General features: G+C 44.2%; 1 protein-coding gene across 1 annotated transcript in view; it reads left to right on the top strand.

Annotated features, from left to right (window-relative positions):
* KLHDC4 (kelch domain containing 4) overlaps positions 1–9,908 on the top strand; it is a 55,000-nt gene extending 45,092 nt beyond the window's left edge. The window contains exons 9-12 of the mRNA XM_077453357.1: positions 3,937–4,145; positions 5,248–5,665; positions 8,117–8,239; positions 9,602–9,908. Coding sequence (XP_077309483.1) covers positions 3,937–4,145; positions 5,248–5,665; positions 8,117–8,239; positions 9,602–9,777 — 926 coding nt within the window. The 3' untranslated portion in view covers positions 9,778–9,908. The remainder of the gene's footprint in view (positions 1–3,936; positions 4,146–5,247; positions 5,666–8,116; positions 8,240–9,601) is intronic.
* The last annotated feature ends 10,544 nt before the right edge of the window (positions 9,909–20,452 follow it).

The raw sequence follows: 20,452 nt of genomic DNA, 5'->3' as shown, positions 1-20,452 counted from the left end.
GCTCGGATGAACACACTTAGACTGAATTTTAATGGTTTAAAGAATGCCAGACAAAATGGTCGGCCCTCGAGCATGTTCACTTCATCAAATCTGGCCCTCTTTTGAAAAAAGTTTGGACACCCCTGCTCTAGGGTGTTCAAAAAATAATAATATATATATACATATATGTTTGGGGGTTCTAAGTAATTTTCTAGCAAAAAAAAAAAAAGTGTAAAAAAGAGGCTCGGGGCTGAAGTGGTTAAGCATAATGCTTCAGTTTTCCATTCCTAGTTACCCCCCCCCCCCCCCCCCCCCCCGATCATTTCTTTCAATGAGACCTTTCCATTTTCATTACATACTTTGTTTTAGTCCCGGTGATGTCATCACTGGACCTCTGTGCATCTCTGTGCAATACAGGCAGATTCTGGCTGGTGGGAGGGGCTGGCAGGGGGCTGTTCATAGTTTCCTAAATACATCCCAGCCCCCGGCCTCAGTACTCCTCTCCGGAGCCCTCAGTCCTGATGCAAGCAGTGGGCTGACTTTTAGGAGGAGTTGTGCAATTATGAAAATGCCTTGATGGGTGGGTGTCAGTCTGGAGAAGTGATTTTCTAGGCAGGCTGAATTTGTACGCACGACTGCATGTAATGCCAAGCCTCTATAATTGGAATAACTGAAATCCAAACAATTGAATGGGCAGACCAAGGACAATCAGGCTTAGGGGGAAAGCTCTAGATGATGCTGGATAAAATGAGGCAGGGGTCTGTCTGACTTGCTGCAGCTTCTAATGCACATTGTGAGAAGCTCGCAGTGTGCGGTGAAATCAGAGGAAGCCATTTCAGTCCAGGAGAAGAGCCGCTACAACTGTGCAAGACTGAAGGGAAGACCGGAGGTCAGATTTGAAGTAGACTTTGCTATCTTCAGCACGGCTGCAGTATCTGCTGTGTGGTTTTATCAGCCTTGTGCTGCACTTGTTATGCGGCGTCCTCCTTAATGCTCTAAATCTGCATTCTAGTAAAAAAATATGAGAATGTCGAGCGGCCGCGTTAACCAGCTGATCCGCTGTTTCATCTGAATAAACACACATCCCGCGGGCCTGCAGACGTCACAGGGAGCATATGGATGGACACGGGTGATTAGGCTTTCGGACGCACTTAGACGCTTCAAGAAAAGAAAAGGGGGGAAAAGTTGAAGCAATTTTCTAAATGGAACAACTGGGCCGGCGGAGAGACATGGAGGGGGGAGGAAGTCACACTTGTGCATTGTGGACTTCCCATCCATCTTGATTGTTAGGCCGCGTACACACGCAGGGACTGTTCGCTCAACTTTGTCCGTCAAACAGTTTCAGCAAACAGTCCGCTCAAAATTAGCATGGACGGACTTGCCCACACACGACGAACGAACAGTTTGCTGAAACCGTGCGCGATGACGTGAACGGCACGTACGACGGGACGGAAAATACGACGTCCTATACACTGCATTACAACTTTCAGCGTGTAAATCCTTTCTGAGCATGCGCGGAACTTAGTTTGACGAACAAGCCTACACACGAGGGGACTGTTCGCTGAAACCAAGTTTCAGCGGACAGTTTTTCGGAATTTCCGAAAAACTTTGTTCAGCAGACTGTTCGCTAAAACTGTCCGCTGAAAGCCCACACACGGGCGGACTGTCCGCCGAAACACTGTTCAGCGGACAAAGTTGGGCGAACAGTCCCCGCGTGTGTACGCGGCCTCAGTGGAAGACTTTTTTTTTCTTTGACAGTCAAGAAAGCTGGAACTTGTAGTTCTACACATAGCCAGATAAGTTACCGCTCAAAAGCCCCAAGCTGTACTCTAGTCAGTGGTGTTGTGTGAAGTCCGGGCCTCATCACTAACTCTAAATACAAAGTCGAGTGTAGATGTCAGTCTCACTTGCAAAACTTTATTTGGCAAGAGGTAGAGACACTCCACCCATCTCTATCCTCTGGTGACGTCTGTCCTTACTGAGGTCTAAATTGTCCATCAAACTTGATTATTAACCACTTCATCTCTCACTGTCGTCTGAACGATGTTTATAAACAAGGTTACTTTGTTCAAATGGGAGATAGAAAGATACAAGTTAACCTTGTTTATAAACATTGTTCAGTTGGGAGATAGAACGATACAAAATAACTTTGTTTATAAACATATCGTTCTATCTCCCACCTGAACAATGTTTATAAGCAAGGTTACTTTGTATCTTTCTATCTCCCATCTGAACAATGTTTATAAAAACGGGGTTACTTTGTACAAGTGGGAGATAGAAAGCTACAATGTTTGTAAACAAGGTTACTTTGTATCTTTCTATTTCCCATCTGAACAATGTTTATAAACAAGGTTACTTTGTTCAGATGGGAAATAGATCCAAAGTAACCTTATTTATAAACATTGTTCAGGTGGGAGATAGAAAGATACAATGTTTCTCTCTCTGTCCTCCATATAATCAATGTTTATAAACAATGTCACGTTGTATCTTGTTATCTCATGTATATTTATCCCCTTCTGCCCGGGCCTTTTTCTGGCACTTTTTCTTTACACGTAACAATTTTGTATTTTTTGCTAGAAAATTCCTTTTTTTTTTTTTTTTTTTTTTTTTAAACAGAGGTCCTAGAGAATAAATTGGTGGGTTTTGCAAAAATAAATAAAAAATTTATGTCACACGGTGTTTGCGCAGCGTTTTTTCAAACGGGATTGTTTTGGAAATTTTTTTTTTTTTTTTTATTTGAATGCAAAAAAAACCATAATCAGATTTTTTGTGATATATATATATATAAAGGATGATGTTATGCCGAGTAAATGGATACCAAACATGTCACGTTTTAAATTTGCACACGATAAACGGCATCAAAGTTTCTATTCATAGGTGAGGCTTTAAAAGTCTTTACAGGTTAGCAATTTAGGTTTACAGAGGAGGTCTAGTGCTAGAATGACTACCCGTGATCTGACGTTCACAACAAAACCTCACGTGCGAGACAATCGCTGCACTGATGCACGCCGTCTGTGTTTGAGCACGGGGGAGAGGGGCACTTTAGGTTTGTTTTTGTTTTTTTATCAGTTTTATTGTTGTCAGAAGGAATGTAAACATCCTTGTGACAACAATAGGCAATGACAGGTGCTTTTTATGGAAAGATCTGGGGTCTATAAGAATCCAAAATCCCTCCTCTGTCCTTCTTTTAAAAGCATTTGATCATGCCAAGATTGGCATTTTCGAATGCTTTTGATTTTTCTAAAATGGTGCCGTTTACATCCAGATAAATCGGAGGGGATGTCAGGTCAATGGTTCCGGGTTACCATAAACGAGAGCCGATTAAAGCCGATCCGGGCCTTGTTCGGCTCTCTGATCAGCCAGCGGAAGCGCGGTTGGGAGAGGGGAATGTCCCTTCCTGCTCCTTTATAAAAGCAATCCAGTGGCTAGTTGGCCACTAGGATTGCTTTTACAAGAGAGCTGACCGCCTGCATTTAAAAAAAAAAAAAAACGGTACTGGGATGATGTCTACAGCTTTAGGTATTCTTCCATTATAGCCACTTGAACTCCAGTGGCACGCGGGTACGCTGCAGGTCGGTAGGTGGTTATAAACAAAGTTGCTTTGTATCTCTTTATGGCCCCTTTCACATGACCGTGTTAGTCACTTCTTCAGGCAGACCTGACTGGACGGTCCATTCACCCCTATGGAGCATCGGATGTAAACTGACTGTTGTTCTTTTACATCTACCTACCTCTGATCCAGCCTGGTTCGCTAAAAACAAACAAAAGGGAATACATTCTCCTCTGTGTATGTGGATCAGCAGCTTCTACTGTAGGTGTTTTAAAAAAATTCCAACTGTTGCGCATCATTACACCATGCGTGTCCAGATACCCCAGTCGCTCATGCACAATGCAGCTCACAGCAACATGGCTGTTTGTTCCACAGTCTGGACCCAATATCTTTTATTTTCCCTCCAGATAAATGGACTTGGACCAGACTAAACCCATCTGGCGTGAAGCCTAACCCTCGGACAGGTTTTGCCATGGCGGTCGGCGTTAATTACCGCAGCATTCTCTTTGGGGGTGTCTTCGATGAGGAAGAGGAGGAAAGCATCGAAGGGGATTTCTTTAACGACATCTACTTTTATGATCAGACGAAGAACCGCTGGTTTGCTGGCCAAATCAAAGTAAGTCTCACTCTGATGTTTGGAGCAATATCTCATGTGTAGTGCGGTCACTGTTTACGTGTGTGTGTGTGTGTGTGACCTATGTGTGCATGTGAATTTGCTTGTACACATTGGGGAGACAGGGTTGCCTTTTTTTATTTTATTTTTTACGTTTTATTTACCTTCATTCCTACCACAAGGGGGTATACCCCCCTTATAATACCTTTGGACAGGCGGCAGGCCCTCTTTATGAAGACATTAGGGGTTTATTAGATCCCCCAATGTCTCCCCTGCCCTGCAAAGCAGCTAAGCAAGTACAGATTGTGCTTGGTTAGCTGCTTCCCTGGTTGTAACAGCCAGGGGATGACTGCTCTGAAGCCAGAAGTGATTAAATCATCATCACTTCCAGGTTTAATTCATCACAGAGGAGATTGGGGGACAGATGTTCCTCCATCTCCTTTGTGGGCAGCCATCTATTTACTGGAGTCCTAGGCTCAGGGAACAATGCAGTTGGCAGCGGGAGGAAGGGGGCCATTGCAGCCACCCAGATCACTTTTACAAGAAAGCCGGTCACCAGCTGAACCTTGACTGACAAGCCAGGAAACACTTGATCTTTCCCACCCAGCATGACATCATACCTTGACTGAGAACATAGGAGACAATTGATCTCTCCCACCCAACATGACATCATACCTTGACTGAGAAGATAGGAGACAATTGATCTTTCCTGCCCAGCATGACATCATACCTTAACTGACAAGCCAGGAGACACTTGATCTTTCCTGCTCTGCATGACATCATACCTTGACTGACTGGCCAGGAGATTTCTGGTCTGCCATGTCCACTTGTGCCTTCTGGACTGTGGACATGCCGGTTGAATACAACAATTCATTTTGTACAATAAGTAGCTTTTAACAGCTGCGATGTGCACTTCTTCAGTCCCTCGTTTTATACAGAAATTAGGTTACCCATTATTAAAAGCTGCATTTAGCTAATTTTTAAACTATCCTGAAGCACACCTTTAATCTTGGGGTAAAGAGAAGATATCTCAAGTTCATGCTCTCATTGACTGTTGTCTCTAGAGATTTGTTTAATCTGTAGTCTGTGTCTTTTATTATTTCAGGGCCCCAAATCAGAACGAAAGAAGAGGCGGCGTGGTGATAAGAACGCAGAATCCGAGCCAGCTGGCAGTGACGAGGCATCTGCTCAGTGCCCAGCAGAACCCGTGGAAATCATCAAGGAGATCGTGGCTGAAGATGGGACCGTGATGACCATCAAGCAGGTGATCTCCAACCAGGCAGGACCAGCCAGCGACCCGGAGGACAGCGCAGAAGAAGAGGACGACGAGAAGGAAGAAGCAACAGGGCTGCGGGTAGAGCCGTGCCCGCGCTCCAACACCATGATCACCGTCAAGCAAGGGCTCTTGTATGTGTACGGAGGAATGTTCGAGGTTGGCGACCGACAGTTCACGCTGAATGACCTCTACTGCCTTGACCTTCACAAGATGGAGGAATGGAAAGTGCTGGTGGAAATGGACCCGAGTAAGTCAGGAGGTTGTCTGTCTGTACTGCACATTTTCCTCTGGAAGGAAGAATATGATTGGTTACTGTAAGCAGCACATGCATAGAGACATAAAATAAAGCCAAACTACGTGGAAGAAAGGAAACCTGGAGACTGCCACAGCTCTTCTCTTCTAAAAGTGCTAGCTGCTTGGTTCTATTGATCCCCCTGGCTTTTAAAGCGGACCTGTCCATTAGATATATGTTCCCATGTTACATATGCGAATGCTAAGTAATGTGTAATGCCTACTTTTGTCCAGCCATCATCTAGGATCACCATCTACAGTTGCTGTATTTTGAAATATATCTGTAATATATTATTATAGAGGTATAGGTACTGACAGGTCCACTTTAATACTTATGAGTATTGCTGGTGAGGAGTTCAGCAATGAAAGCCCCTGTGTGTTCTCATGACCAGTTTCTTGCACAAGTTTATAAAAAAAAATCATTTTAGGCCTAAAGATTAGTTAAAACCACCAAACATTATATATTTTCTGAAAGCAGATACCCTAGAGAACGCAATAGTGGTAGTTCCAGTTTTTTTTATGTCACAATACTAGCGCAGTAGTTAATTTTAGAACACACGTGTGCAACATATTGCCCAATTTTCTGGTAAAATATAAATAACCTGCAAAGCCAAAAAACAAAAAAGGTAATACAATTAACCATCCAAAGGCTACTTCTTCATAAGTGTATAGGTAAAACAGCATCAAAATAAAACCAAAAAGCTCCTACAACACTCTCATTCCTCCCTCCCTCCTAGAAAAACACCACCATCTCCTTAGTAACATATATTCTCCCGAACTAAAAACCCCTATAACCCTCCTCCTTAGGCAGCAAAAGACTATATCCCTCCCATCGGAAGCTGAGACAGAGGTGACTTTATAAGCTGGACCCCCCCCCCCCCCCCCTGCACTGATGGAACCCCTGATGTAGGCACCTGCACGCTGAAGTGACCTATAATCCATGTCATGGGACCCAATCATAAACAAAAGACCTGTATGTGGTAACTCTGCACCTTGGAGCCGCAATGGGCGAATGCAGTGCATAGTAAACATACAGATAATCCTTGAAAGAGCGCTGTAGTTATATGGTAGATAACATCACTAACAAGAGTAAGTACAGTCCATCCAAAGTCTTCAGACATAGGTCATTTTGGACTCCAGCAGCCAGTAGAAAGGGGCATTGATTTAAAAATGGGCTGTAATAGTAGTGATCTCTAGCAGTTTCATGTGACATAACCCCAATCTCTAACAGTCTCCTACTATATATTTCCAGCCCTCAACTACACAGATGGCATAAAAAGGGTACAACGCTACTTTTTGACAAACGCCGATTTAAACAGTCCAAATTAATATAAATGTGTATATAATTTAGAAGTCCTTCACAGCTTTTCCAATCACCGAGCTTCAGAAAGGATGTGACTTGTAGATTCATTCAAGGTGCTCCAGCAGAGTGAAGATAAAAGGCACACAAATGGCCAATATAGGGCCTCAATAACTTTTCACACTAATCCAATAATGTTCTCTTTTATGATGTCCAACAGCAATTGTGGATCCAGCACATTCAGACACTCCCCAAGAAGTCCCCTCACTCGATGACAATGAGCCAGTCCCAAAGAGAGTAATAAGTAATATAGTGCAGTATTTTTTTTTTTTAAATTGGCAGTAAAAAAGTGTATATATTGCACATACATTATAAGGTGCTTTAGGTAAGTACCAATACAGACAGCCCCTCAGTAAAGTCACTCAGCCACTCGCACCGGGATGGCGTGCGTTCCCAGGAGTGATGCGGGTCCCTCGCAGGTGACGTCAGATGTGGCGACTGCACAGCCTTAATGCATTTCGCAGGAAGTGCGTCATCAAGAAGCTCCCTGTGCATCCTGTGAGTGTACAAGTCGCATCCTTTTTGAAGCACAGTGATGGGAAAAGCTGTTTTAAAGTTTTATACACGTTTTATGATATCTTCTATTCATTTGGACTGTTTAATCACTGTTTTATACAGTGATTAAAGGTTTTATACCTTTTTCATATGGTTATTTTTTTTTTTTTTAAGTAACACTTTTACTTAAAGGGGCAGCTGCTGATTTTAGTTCTATTTTATATTTATATATATATATATATATATATATATATATATATATATATATATTTACTGAATCACTATTGTTTGGAGTCAGTTTTTTCACCTTTTTTTGGATACACCGATAGCATGTCACCAGTCTCTGACCATCTCCAGCAGATTATTCTCAGTCTCTGACAGTCCTTCCTGACATTACATATGCTGAATATTATGCAAGTCCCCCTATGGGTATTGGGGGCTGCAGTTGAGGACCCCTGTATCTAGTATGTTGATCATTACTGATCTAAAAAATAATTCAGCTAAGCAGTATTGTGTTTACTGAAATTTTTTATTTTTTTTTTGTCTAAACAGAAACACAAGAGTGGCTGGATGAATCTGACTCTGACGGTGGCGAGGAGGAAGAGACCGAAGGCGCAGAGGGAGGAGCAGAGGAAGAGGAGGATGAAGATGATGATGAAAGCGAGGAGGATAGCGGTATGATGAGATCTTTGTATGTGTTTCATAGATGTGTTTGTGTATAGCATGTGCAGAAGATTGCACCCTGATAGAACCCCTACTTAACCACTTCAGCTCCAGAAGGTTTACCCTCCTTCATGACTAGGCCATTTTTTGCGATACGGCACTGCATTACTTTAACTGACAATTGCGCAATCATGCCACACTGTACCCAAATAAAATGTATGTCCCTTTTTTACCACAAATAGAGCTTTATTTTGGGATACATGATCCCCCTCCTGCATTTTTTTTTTTTTTTTGCTAGAAATCTAAAAAAAACATTTTTGAAAAAAAAAAGGAATTTCTACTTTCTGCTATACAACATATCAAATTAAAAAAAATTAAAAAAATATAATTTCTTCATCAATTTTAGCCAGTCTGTATTCTGCTACATATTTTTGGTAAAAAAAATTAATTAAAAATCCCACTAACCGTATGTTGATTGGTTTGTGCAAATGTAATAGCGTCTACAAACGATGTGATATATTTATGATATTTTTATTAAGTTTTACCAGTAATGGTGGCAGTCAGCGACTTTTATAGTGGGACTGTGATATTGTGGCGGACAAATCGGACACTGAAGCTTTTGACCCCTTTTTTGGGAACCAGTGACCAGTGCTAAAAGTACGCATGGTCACTGTACTGACACTGGCTGGGAAGGGGTTAACATCAGGGCAGATCAAAGGTTAACTGTGTGCCTAGCCAGTGTTTGTGTACAGTACGGGAGGTGCTTTTACTAAGGGAAGACATTGATTCTTGTCCCTGCTTTACAGGAACACAGGATCCATGCCTTCCCTACTGACAGAACAGCAATCTGACGTGCCTCTGTAACGAACGATCAGCGGGTGCCAGCAGACGTCGAGTCCGCAGTACCTGCAGATCGGCTCCCGCTATGCATAATCACAGTGAGAGTGAGCCCGCTACCCGGAAGTGTGGGATCGTGTGTGTGTGTGTGTGTGTGTGTGTGTGTGTGTGTGTGTGTGTGTGTGTATATACGTGATCCAGAGCAGCGGTCACCCTCTAGCAGTCAAACTGCTTTAGGGCGGTTGTGAAGTGGTTAAAGTGAGCCGCCTCCTCCACTGCTTGATTCGGTACTGACATATGTGATACCTCTGAGCATAGAGGAACATGTGACTCGCTCCCCTTCCTTTCATGCCTGGTGATTGTCTCAGCACTGTTGCATGGGGATGGAGGGAGCAACCAGTCCTGAGGTGGACCTTTCATAGGCTAACCTTCACAGTTAGTGGTTGAATGGAGTTGCGGTTCAACAGGTATGTGAAGTTGTGGAGGTTCTGTATGGACCTATTTTAAGCCTCGTGTCATTCTTTGTCCCGCCCACAGATGATGACGAGCATCCCGCAGTGGAACCGAAGGAGAAGTACTCGGATTACCTGCCCCGAACAGAACAGTACTGGATCCAGCTGGCTCGAACCAACCTGGGGTCCGAGGCCAAAGAAAAAAAAGTGCTAAAAGTGGCACATGCCATGGCAAAGACGTTCTATGAGTTTAGGGATTAGACCGTCTTCACAGCTCCATGAACAATTCAGTGTTCTTGTAGAACTTTTCTGGACTGGTTACTGACTCCTGAGAGAGGGTGTTTTCTGACGGTTTTTGCTGCAAAATTAACAGAGAATTAATTTTATATGTATTTTTGTCTCTTTGATGTCTTTTATTCAACCAAGAGAGAATATTTCTGAGAACAATCAGATGTCAATGTTCTCCAGTGAATGGATAGGCTGTATTCTCAGTGATGTCACCGGTCTCTAGTGAGGGGATAGGCTTCATTCTCAGGCGTATCACTGGTTTCTAATGAATAAATAGGCTGCAGTCTCAGTGATGTCACCGATCTCTCTCTAGTAAATGGATAGGCTGCATTCTCAGTGAAGTCACTGGTCTCTAGTGAATGGATAGGCTGCATTCTCAGTGATGTCACCGGTCTCTAGTGAGGGGATAGGCTCCATTCTCAGGTGTATCACTGGTCTCTAATGAATGGATAGGCTGCATTCTCAGTGATGTCACCGGTCTCTAGTAAATGGATAGGCTGCATTCTCCGTGATGTCACCAGTTTTTAGTGAGGGGATAGGCTCCATTCTCAGGCGTATTACTGGTCTCTAATGAATGGATAGGCTGCATTCTCAGTGATGTCACCGGTCTCTAGTAAATGGATAGGCTGCATTCTCCGTGATGTCACCAGTTTTTAGTGAGGGGATAGGCTCCATTCTCAGGCGTATTACTGGTCTCTAATGAATGGATAGGCTGCATTCTCAGTGATGTCACCGGTCTCTAGTAAATGGATAGGCTGCATTCTCCGTGATGTCACCAGTTTTTAGTGAGGGGATAGGCTCCATTCTCAGGCGTATTACTGGTCTCTAATGAATGGATAGGCTGCATTCTCAGTGATGTCACCGGTCTCTAGTAAATGGATAGGCTGCATTCTCCGTGATGTCACCAGTTTTTAGTGAGGGGATAGGCTCCATTCTCAGGCGTATTACTGGTCTCTAATGAACGGATAGGCTGCATTCTCTGTGATGTCACTGGTCTCTAGTAAATGGATAGGCTCCATTTTGATAAATGAAATCTTGTTCTCTCACACTGCACACACTCGCTTCATGTTATAATCTCTAGTAAGTGAATCCTGAAGCTGAGTGACTTGGGACCTGCTTGGCACCTCTGATGCCTTTTTTTTATAAACTCCCGATGGGCTCTCAGCCTCCTCTATGGTTGGAGTAAACACCTGATAGCTGCGTCTGATGCAATGTGACAACATAAACAACGGCACATTGTCCCAGCTGGCTACTCCTCTCTGTGCTGCGGGGAAATATCCTGGGCCAGCCACAAAAGATATAGTAACTCTTTCCAGCTCTGAGAAAATTAATATTCACCCCAATTTGTAACTTGACGCTTTGGCCGTGGGTTCCCATTCCGATTAGGGAATGCGAACAATTGCCTATAACCAGTTGAACATGGGACTCCCCCTGACAATGTCTTAATCTAATTTTCTTCCTAGAAGGATGGAGCCATCTTTGTTCAGACATCACTCAGGGCCACCATCTACATTCTGGACTGAGATTCTGGTTGAGAGATGAGACAATCATGTAAATCCTGGTGCCTGCAGTTCTTGGCTGTGTTCCCAATTGTCTGACCAAGATCACCCTCTGGTGCAGCCTCTTTCCCTTATATATCTTTAAAGTGTTACTAAACCCACAACAGTAAAATCAGTCTGTATATGCAGTAAAACATTCTTGTTATACTCACTGTGGAACCTAAGAGTTGAATCCTCTGCATTGTGTAAAAAGGCTGTTTGATCCTGTTCACTGATCCTCCCCTCCTTCCACTGTTTCCAATCCATCTGCTGATAGGAGAGGGCATTGGAGGTACCCTCCATATGCTCAGTTTGGTGTGTATTGCTAGAGTTTTTTTTTTGGGGGAGGATGCATGTGATCAGCACTGTCCAGACAGGGTCAGGGGTCCTGCAGCCTCATAGGACAGAGTAGAATGTTTATTCCATAGAATATTTTATATTTTGCCACAAGTTGCGGGAAAATTATAATTTTTTTTTGCACAAAGTTGCCACTAAATTATATATTGCTCAAACATGCCATGTGCATGGGCAGAAAGGGGGAACATTGGTGGGGCAGAAGAGCAGGGGGTTACAGTGGTGGGACAGAAGAGCAGGGGGTTACAGTGGTGGGACAGAAGAGCAGGGGGTTACAGTGGTGGGACAGAAGAGCAGGGGGTTACAGTGGTGGGACAGATGAGCGGGGGGGGGGGGGGTGCAGGGTAGTACAGTGGTGGGGCAGATATGCAGGGAGTTAGTGGTGGGACAGATGAGCAGGAGCATACAGTGGTGAGGCAGATGTGCAGGGGGTTACAGTGGAGGGACAGATGTGCAGGGGTTTACAGTGATGGGGCAGATGAGAAAGGGAGTATATTGGTGGGGCAGATGAGCAGGGGGTTACAGTGGTGGGACAGAAGAACAGGGTTGTACAGTGGTGGGGCAGATGTACAGGGGGTTTGAGTGGTGGGACAGATGAGCAGGGGGGTACAGAGGTGTGGCTGATGTGTAGGGGGGTTACAGTGGTGGGGCAGATGAGCAGTGGTGAAACAGATTTGCAGGGGAGACAGAGATCTGAGGTGTGAAGGTGCATGAATTGGGGCTGATGTGAGGCGTGAGAGTGCAGGGTGTTCATTTCTCACTACTAAAGTAGTTTACAGCATTTACTTTATAAAAAATCCTTTTCGTAATTGAGATTGTGAAGTTGAAATTTTTGTCATAAATTTGGCACTTTCGATTTCTTTGAAAACAAAAGGTTGCCTACCTCTGAAATAAAACATTACCGTTCTAAAATACAGTAACAATAGATATAGAGCAATGGAGAGCGAACATAAAGAGAGAGAAGAAAAAAACACAAATATTTTTGGCTTTTTTTTTTTTTTTTTGCACTTTTATATACAACTGTAAACGTTGCAGATTAGGGTCTCTCAGAATGTGATGGCCATCTCATCTTTCGAGACCATGTGTAGGTGTGCCCTAGGACTGTTTAATGCTGTACCCTATGCTAATACTCCACTAGTGTGTGGTAGCATTTGAAACAGTCACCGATGCAGAGACCAGGTTGGTCAGGACAGGAAGGACAATAAAAGCGGGTATCAGGCCTAAATCCACGTTTTCTGCAGACACAACATCTTTTGGGATTTCTGTGGGTAGGGTTACCAGTGAGGACATACGGAAAATACCTTGCATTGGTGTTAGGAAGGCAAACCAGAGCACCGTCTGGGAACAGAAAGGCTGTGATGATCTCTTGCTGGAATTTAAGGAATTCAGCAGAGCCAATTGGAATAAATATAGACACTTTTTTTTGTACCAGCGTCTGGCCTTAAGGGCAATTGGGTACGGTGCCAACAATTGGTCGTTGAGGTTCACCCCTACCATGTTAAGGTTGTATTTGTGGACAGAGAGGGGTTTCTCCACAACAGTCGCCATTGGAATTTGGACCATCGTGTCTGTTTGAAAGGAGGACAAAACGAAAACCTTCCCTGCTAACAAATTATTAAACTTCAAGCAGACTCTATCCCCCCCCCCCCCCCCCGTCTAAGTTAGGATTCTACAAGCCGCTGGGGGAAGCCTCAGCGATTAGATCGCACGGTGCCATATGCGCCAATTCCACAATCAAAAAAGGTGACTAAAAAGTGGCACGCTCATATAATAATTGTCCACATACAAGTGCTACCCCTTTCTGAATAAGGGTGACACCAAGTCCCACACAATCTTACCAGAGCTCCCTATGTAGTCTGGGCAGTTCTCAGACTCCACATGACTATCTTTTCCCTTGTAAACCATAAACCTATATGTATAGCCTGTGGACCTGTCACAGAGCTTATACAACTTGACCCCATATCTGGCACGCTTGCAGGGACTGTTTGAAAGACAAGCGGCCAGAAAACGTAATCAGGGACTACTCAACAAAGACAACTTGATGGGCAGTAAACAAGGCTGTTGGTTGAAGTGGTTTACAAGTAGAGCCGATCGTATCCAGGGTCACCCAGAGGACGATAGTTCATTGTCATTAAAATGCATGACCCGCAAGTTCTGCTTGTATCTAGCCCTGGTCATGGTGGTAGAGAACGTGGGCATATGATGAATTGGGTCAGTGGACCAATATAACCGCAACTCACTTTTTAACTATGCCCATGAGGAGGGATAGGCCCAGGAAGGTCTTCAATTCGGAAACCGTAATAGGTTTCCAATCTCTGGCAAGGGTCAACTGGGGATTAGTGATGATGAATTGACCAGCCTACAAATTGCTTTGGTCCGCAATAGATCTACAGAGATCTTCAGTGAAAAACAGCGAATAAAAATCAAGTGATGTAAAATCAACTGTTTTCCACCTGAATTCTGGGTTGGCCAGTGAATGGGGGGGAAGTACAGGTGCTGCAGAAGTGGTGGGCTCCCAATTAGGATTGGCAAGTGCCGCAGGAAGGGCACTATGGGCTCGATGGGCCTGTCTTTGTCTTCTTGGTGGCTGCAGGACACTACTTGTGCTAGCCACCGCACCAGCTTGAATTGCACTTATGGGACACGCCATGTCACTAAGTGTTACTGCAGTGCTGGATGTACGACCAGGATGTACTAGGCTGCTGGTGCTTGGCAGTTCACCAGAAGGATGAGCAGCACTAGTACTGGCTCTCTGCTAGATATGAGAGCCCTGCGGTTCTTGCACCTCAACAGAAGAAGAAGAACAGGGCCGGGTATGCCTGACCTTAGCAGGGACCACTACTCCATCGCCAGAACTATCTGTCAGGGTGCCGCTGCTGTCTACGGGTTCGTATTCTAACTTCCTATTCACTCTCATCTGTCGTGCTCAGAAATGTGTAGGCCTCTTCACTAGTGTACCTCCGATTAGACACTGTGGCTTCTAAATTTACTAGTGCAACTGGTGTGACTCGCAGGCAAAAAAAAGCACCTGATTTGGGTGGGCTGGGCTAGGCGGAGCGGCTAAACGCAGATGTTACCAGGTATCTGGGCTGATCCCACTAACGCTGTGTTTTTGGGAGCCCTAAACTATTGGAGACATTAGTATAGATCTGGGCGTCCGTGCTACTGGCAATACTCCAACTCTCCCTGGAGCTGACCCCAACACTAAAACCTGTACGGGGGGGGGGGGGGGGGGGGCGCGATCGGAGGTTTAAACCTTTTATTCAGCAATATATGGCGGGGTACCCCATAACTAGCTAACTGGCTAATTAGCATCCCCCGTGACACTAGATACAGCGATCAGAAGAGATCTGTACACTATATTAGTGACACTGGTGAAAGGGTTAACTGGGGGGCGATCAAGGGGTTAAACCTTTATGGGGGGGGGGGGTACCTGGGCCTACTACTAGCTGCCCTAATGCTGATTAGTGTCACAAATGAAACCAGTACAGTGATTAAAGAAGGATATGAAAACTGCACTTGGTGACACAGGGAGTGAAGGGGTTAACCGGGGGGTTGACAAGTGTGCCTATGTGTACTGTGTCAGTGGAGTGTTGGTGAAACTCACTTTGGATGTCCTCTCTCTGGAACCGAAAAGGATTCCACATGGGGAGATTATATCACTTCCCCTGCCTGTGTTTACACTTACATAGGCAGGGGACAGTCTCCTATTCGCCAGAACTGATCACCAGCCCCAGGCCAAAAAATCATTGTCCTGGGCATGGAGACTGATTGGTCCTGAAGCGAATCCGATCGCTGCGGCTGCGCGCACCCGACGTACAGCTACAACACCTTGCCCAGGAGAGCCGACCTGCCGCAGTATAACTGCAGCGGCTGGTCGGGGACTGGTTAAAAAAGACCTTTACTAATTTTTCCATCTATTAAATCTTCTGCCCTTGTTGTTTTAACTTTGGATAGTAAAACTTATTTTTTTTTTTCCTGCCAGTAAATATCTTATACAGCCAACTTCTTCCTGTTTCTTGTCTGGTAAAAAGCCTAGGCTTGTGACATCGTGCACGGCTCGCTCTCTTGTGAGCGTTTGTCAGGAAGGGATGGGGGGGATGAGTCATAAGAGGGCCAATGAGAGCAGCAGAGCTGGAGCCGTGTGTCTGTATAAATCCAGGAAGTGAACAGGCAGCAGCTTCAGCTGCCTACAGTTAAAATGGATGCAGCCAGACTCAGTGGAGGAAGATTTCTGCAGCCTATTTTGCAAGTACAGAGTCACATTATATATAAAATAATATGCAAAGTGGTTGGAGGGAAGCTTCAGAATGGCAAAGATGTTTTTATTACAAATAATGTGAGCAGACTGCAGGTCCTCTTTAAGGTTAGCTTCACGCATCAGTGTTATGGTTACACAGAACTTTGTGCAGTTCTATTTATAATGGCACCAAAATGCACATGTGCAGGAGGTGGCGAAGGACCTGCAGCGCACCACAATGCATTGTAAAGTACTGCATGAAATAACCGTGAAGATCCAGCTTTTGTTCTCTTGCACATTGGTGCATGAAATACCACATCCACTTTGTATTTGGCTTTCCCAGGCAACCCCCCCCCCCCCCCCCCCCAATCAAAACGCTAATGACATTTTTAAATAAAGTCTTTCCATTTTTATTACATACCTGCGTTTAGATTTAGTGATGTCATCACTGGGTTTCTGTGCAATATATTTGCATGTAGACTGCCGTAAGCAGTTTCCACATGTGATCCTGAGCCTTCATGATTAGAATATCTGAAATCCAATGAATGATAGAGGTGGGCCGGGGACAGTTAAAGAGGAAAAAAACTAGATAAGGCCTAATTACTCAAGGCAAGAAATGAGGCTTGTTTTTTTTTTTTTTTTTGTCTTTTTGTTTTTATACCCTGACTGCTGTAAGTCTTAAAGCGGGGTTCCACCCTAAAGTGGAACCTCCGCTGATCGGATCCCTCCCCCCCTCCGGTGTCACAATTGGCACCTTTCAGGGGGGAGGGGGGTGCAGATACCTGTCAAAGACAGGTATTTACACCCACTTCCGGGCATAGACTCCCACGGGAGTCTATGCCTCTTCCTGTCCCTGCGCGCTGTCTGCTGGGACACACACGGGTCCCAGAGACAGCACGGACAATTCCTATTGCGCTGCGCGACTCGCGCATGCGCAGTAGGGAACCGGGAAGTGAAGCCGCAGCACTTCACTTCCTGATTCCCTCACCTAGAATGGTGGCGGCAGCAGCCGAGAGCCGATCGATCGATTGGCCTCGGCTGCCGACATCGCTGGACCCCGGGACAGGTGAGTGTCCATTTATTAAAAGTCAGCAGCTGCAGTATTTGTAGCTGCTGGCTTTTAATATTTTTTCCACGGTGCAATCCCGCTTTAAAATCTTCTCGCCGGCCTGTTCTCTCTCTTCATCTGTTGCAGGCTAAATGGTAAGCATGTGTCAGCTGATGAAGCCCTTTATGTTAGACAGAAGCACTTTCATGTCAAGTGGGACCTCGGCTCTATCGGTGACTTGTCGATTGTGTAGAATGCATTGTCTGCCGGTCAAGCGATGCCACCTCACGTCTTCAGAGAGTTTGCAGCCCTGTCAGGATTCCGACACTCGGGAAAGGTCGCGGGCGCAGACTGAAGATCACTAATCCGTGTTTGTTGACACTCCAGTTAGCTGAGAAGTTCCAAGGGCTCATAACTTTGAGCTCCACTTTTGTTGAGAACTAAAAATCCCTTTTGGGGCAATGCTATACCTTATAGACAAACTTCATATAGGATTCTTACCTTCTTCTGCTCTGTGGATAGCAAGACATATCTATCTATCTATCTATCTAAATCCACTCTAAGGCAAGCCACACATTATACATTTTTCTTGTTTAATAATTTCCTTTTAGATTTGGTAGGTTTTTACCTTCAACTATGTAGTGCAAGGACCTGCCTGATCGCATACAAATTTAAAATGTTTAGGTTTGACCTTATATTGTATGGTTTTGGTAAATAAAAAGGAAAATTGTATAAGAAAATTGTTTCATGTATGGGCAGCTTAAGGAAACCCCATAAATTATAGTAGACAGTGTATCCGGAACTTATTCACAGCGCTTCACCTTTTCCACATTTTGTGATCCAATCAAGATCCAAGTGGACGTTATATGACATCCTCCTCAAAATAAGCCTTGTGCGTGCCCCATGGGCCGCGCTGGGGCGTGATATGCTATGTCCACTGGACACAGTGGATGTTACAGCTTTAATTCAAAATGGATTGAATTAATTATTTTCCTCAAAATTCTACAAACAATACCCCATAATGACAACATGAAAGAAGTTTGTTTGAAATCTTGGCAAATGTATAAAAAATAAAAAAATAAACGAAAAAAAAATCCCACGTACAGAAGTATTCACAGCCTTTGCCATGACGCACACATTTGAGCTCAGGTGAATCCTGTTCCCACTGATCGTCCTTGAGATGTTTCTACAACTTGATTGGAGTCCACCTGTGATAAATTCAGTTGATTGGACATGATTTGGAAAGTCACACACACCGGTCTATATAAAGTTAACAGTGCATGTCAGAGCACAAACCAAGCCATAAAGTCCAAGGAATTGTCTGTAGACCTCCGAGACAGGATTGTATCAAGGGGAAGGGTAAAGAAAAATTTCTGCAACGTTGAAGGTCCCAATGAGCACAGTGGCCTACATCATCTGTAAACGGAAAAAGTTTGGAACCACCAGGACTCTTCCTAGAGCGGGCCGCCCGGCCCAACTGAGCAATCGGGGGAGAAGGGCCTTAGCCAGGGAGGTGACCAAGAACCTGATGGTCACTCTGACAGAGATCCATTGTTTCTCTGTGGAGAGAGGAGAACCTTCCAGAAAAATAACCATCTCTCCAGCACTCCACCAATCATTCCTATATGGTAGCATGGCCAGACAGAAGCCACTCCTCAGTAAAAGGCACTTGGCAGCCCACCTGGGGTTTGCCAAAAGGCAACTGAATAAACAAAATTCTCTGGTGAAACAAAGATTTAACTCTTTGGCCTGAATAGCAAGTGTCATGTCTGGAGGAAACCAGGCACCGCTCATCACCTGGCCAATATCAAACATGGTGGTGGCAGCATCATGCTGTGGGGATGTTTTTTTAGTGGCAGGAACTGAGAGACTGGTCAGGATCGAGGGAAAGATGAATGCTGCAATGTATAGAGACATCCTTGTTGAAAACCTGCTCCAGAGCGCTTTGGACCTCAGACTGGGGCAAAGGTTCATCTTCAAGCAGGACAACCACTCTAAGCACACAGCCAAGATATGGGCCAACTCTGTGAATGTCCTTGACTGGCCCAGCAGAACCCAGACCTGAACCCGATTGAACATCTCTGGAGAGATCTAAAAATGGCTGTGCACTGACACTCCCCATCCAACCTAATGGAGCTTGAGAGGTCCTGCAAAGAAGAATGGGAGAAACTGACAAAAAATAGGTGTGCCAAGCTTGCAGCATCATACCCAAAAAGACTTGAGGCTGTAATTGGTGCCAAAGGTTCTTCAAAGTATTGAGCAAAGGCTTTGAAAACTTATGTACATGGGATGTTTTTCCTTTTTTTATTTTTAATAAATTTGCAAATATTTAAAAACAAACTTCTTTGACGTTCTCGAAGCAACCTTTAAATAGAAAGCACATTTCTCAAGTTGAAGGAAGTGGGCAGGTCAGCTTTGTATAGTCACATGATCACTGATAGCGGGTGCAATAGCTGCCAGGAAAAGCAATTAGTTGGCTAAGGTACCAATAATGAGACATTTTGGGCAATTATAAAAAGTCATAGTTGAGTACAGATTAAAATGGAGATGCAACTAAACGACTTAATCTAATGTCTACCTAATACTATTAACTCTGTACTGGTAAATATATATACTGTACAACCCATTTCCAAAAAAGTTAACACACTGTAAGACCGACATAAAAACAGGATGCAATGATTTCCATATTTTATTCACAATACAAAACATATCAACTGTTCAAACTTAAAGTACCATTTTAAGAAAAAAAAATCTGGTAATTTTGAAATTGATGGCAGCAACACATCTTAAAATTTTTGGGACAGGGACATGTTTAGCACAGTCTAGCATCCCCCCTTCTTTTAACAACACTCTGTAAGTATTTGGGAACTGAGATCAATTGCTGGAGCTTTGGGAGAGAAATGTTATCCCATTCTTGCCTGACATAAGATTCTAACTTCTCAACAGTCCTCGGTATTCTTTGTTGTATTTTTTTTTTTTTTTTAAGATGCACCAAATATTTTAAATTGGTGAAAGGTCTGGACTGCAGGAAGGCCAGTTAAGCACCCTGACTCTTCTACTATGAAGCTATGTTCTAGTCCTGTACTGTGCGCACTTTATCATTGTTCTGCTGAAATATGCAAGGCCTGAAAAAGATGTCGCCTGGACGGGAGTATATGTTGCTCTAAGAACTGGATATATTTTTCAGCATTGATGGTGCCTTTCCCCTCCCCCATATCATGAGAGGTGCAGGCTTTTGGACTGAGCGCTGATAACAAGCCGGAAGGTCCCTCTCTTCAGTCTGGAGGATGTGATCCCTGTGGTTGCCAAACCGATTGTCAAATTTCGATTTGCCTGACCACAGAACAGTTTTCCACTTTGCAACAGACCATTTTAAATGAGCTTTGGCCCAGAGAAGACGGCAGCGTTTCTGAATCCTGTTCAGACATGGCTTCTTCTTTGCATGATAGAGATTTACCTGTGAACTGT

The sequence above is a fragment of the Lithobates pipiens genome, unplaced genomic scaffold (genome assembly GCF_037356315.1).
Source record: "Lithobates pipiens isolate NorthernLeopardFrog02 unplaced genomic scaffold, aLitPip1_a1.2 Scaffold_10, whole genome shotgun sequence".
Lineage (NCBI taxonomy): Eukaryota > Metazoa > Chordata > Amphibia > Anura > Ranidae > Lithobates > Lithobates pipiens.
Note: the sequence above shows the minus strand (reverse complement) of the source record. Positions and strands in the feature narration are given on the sequence as shown.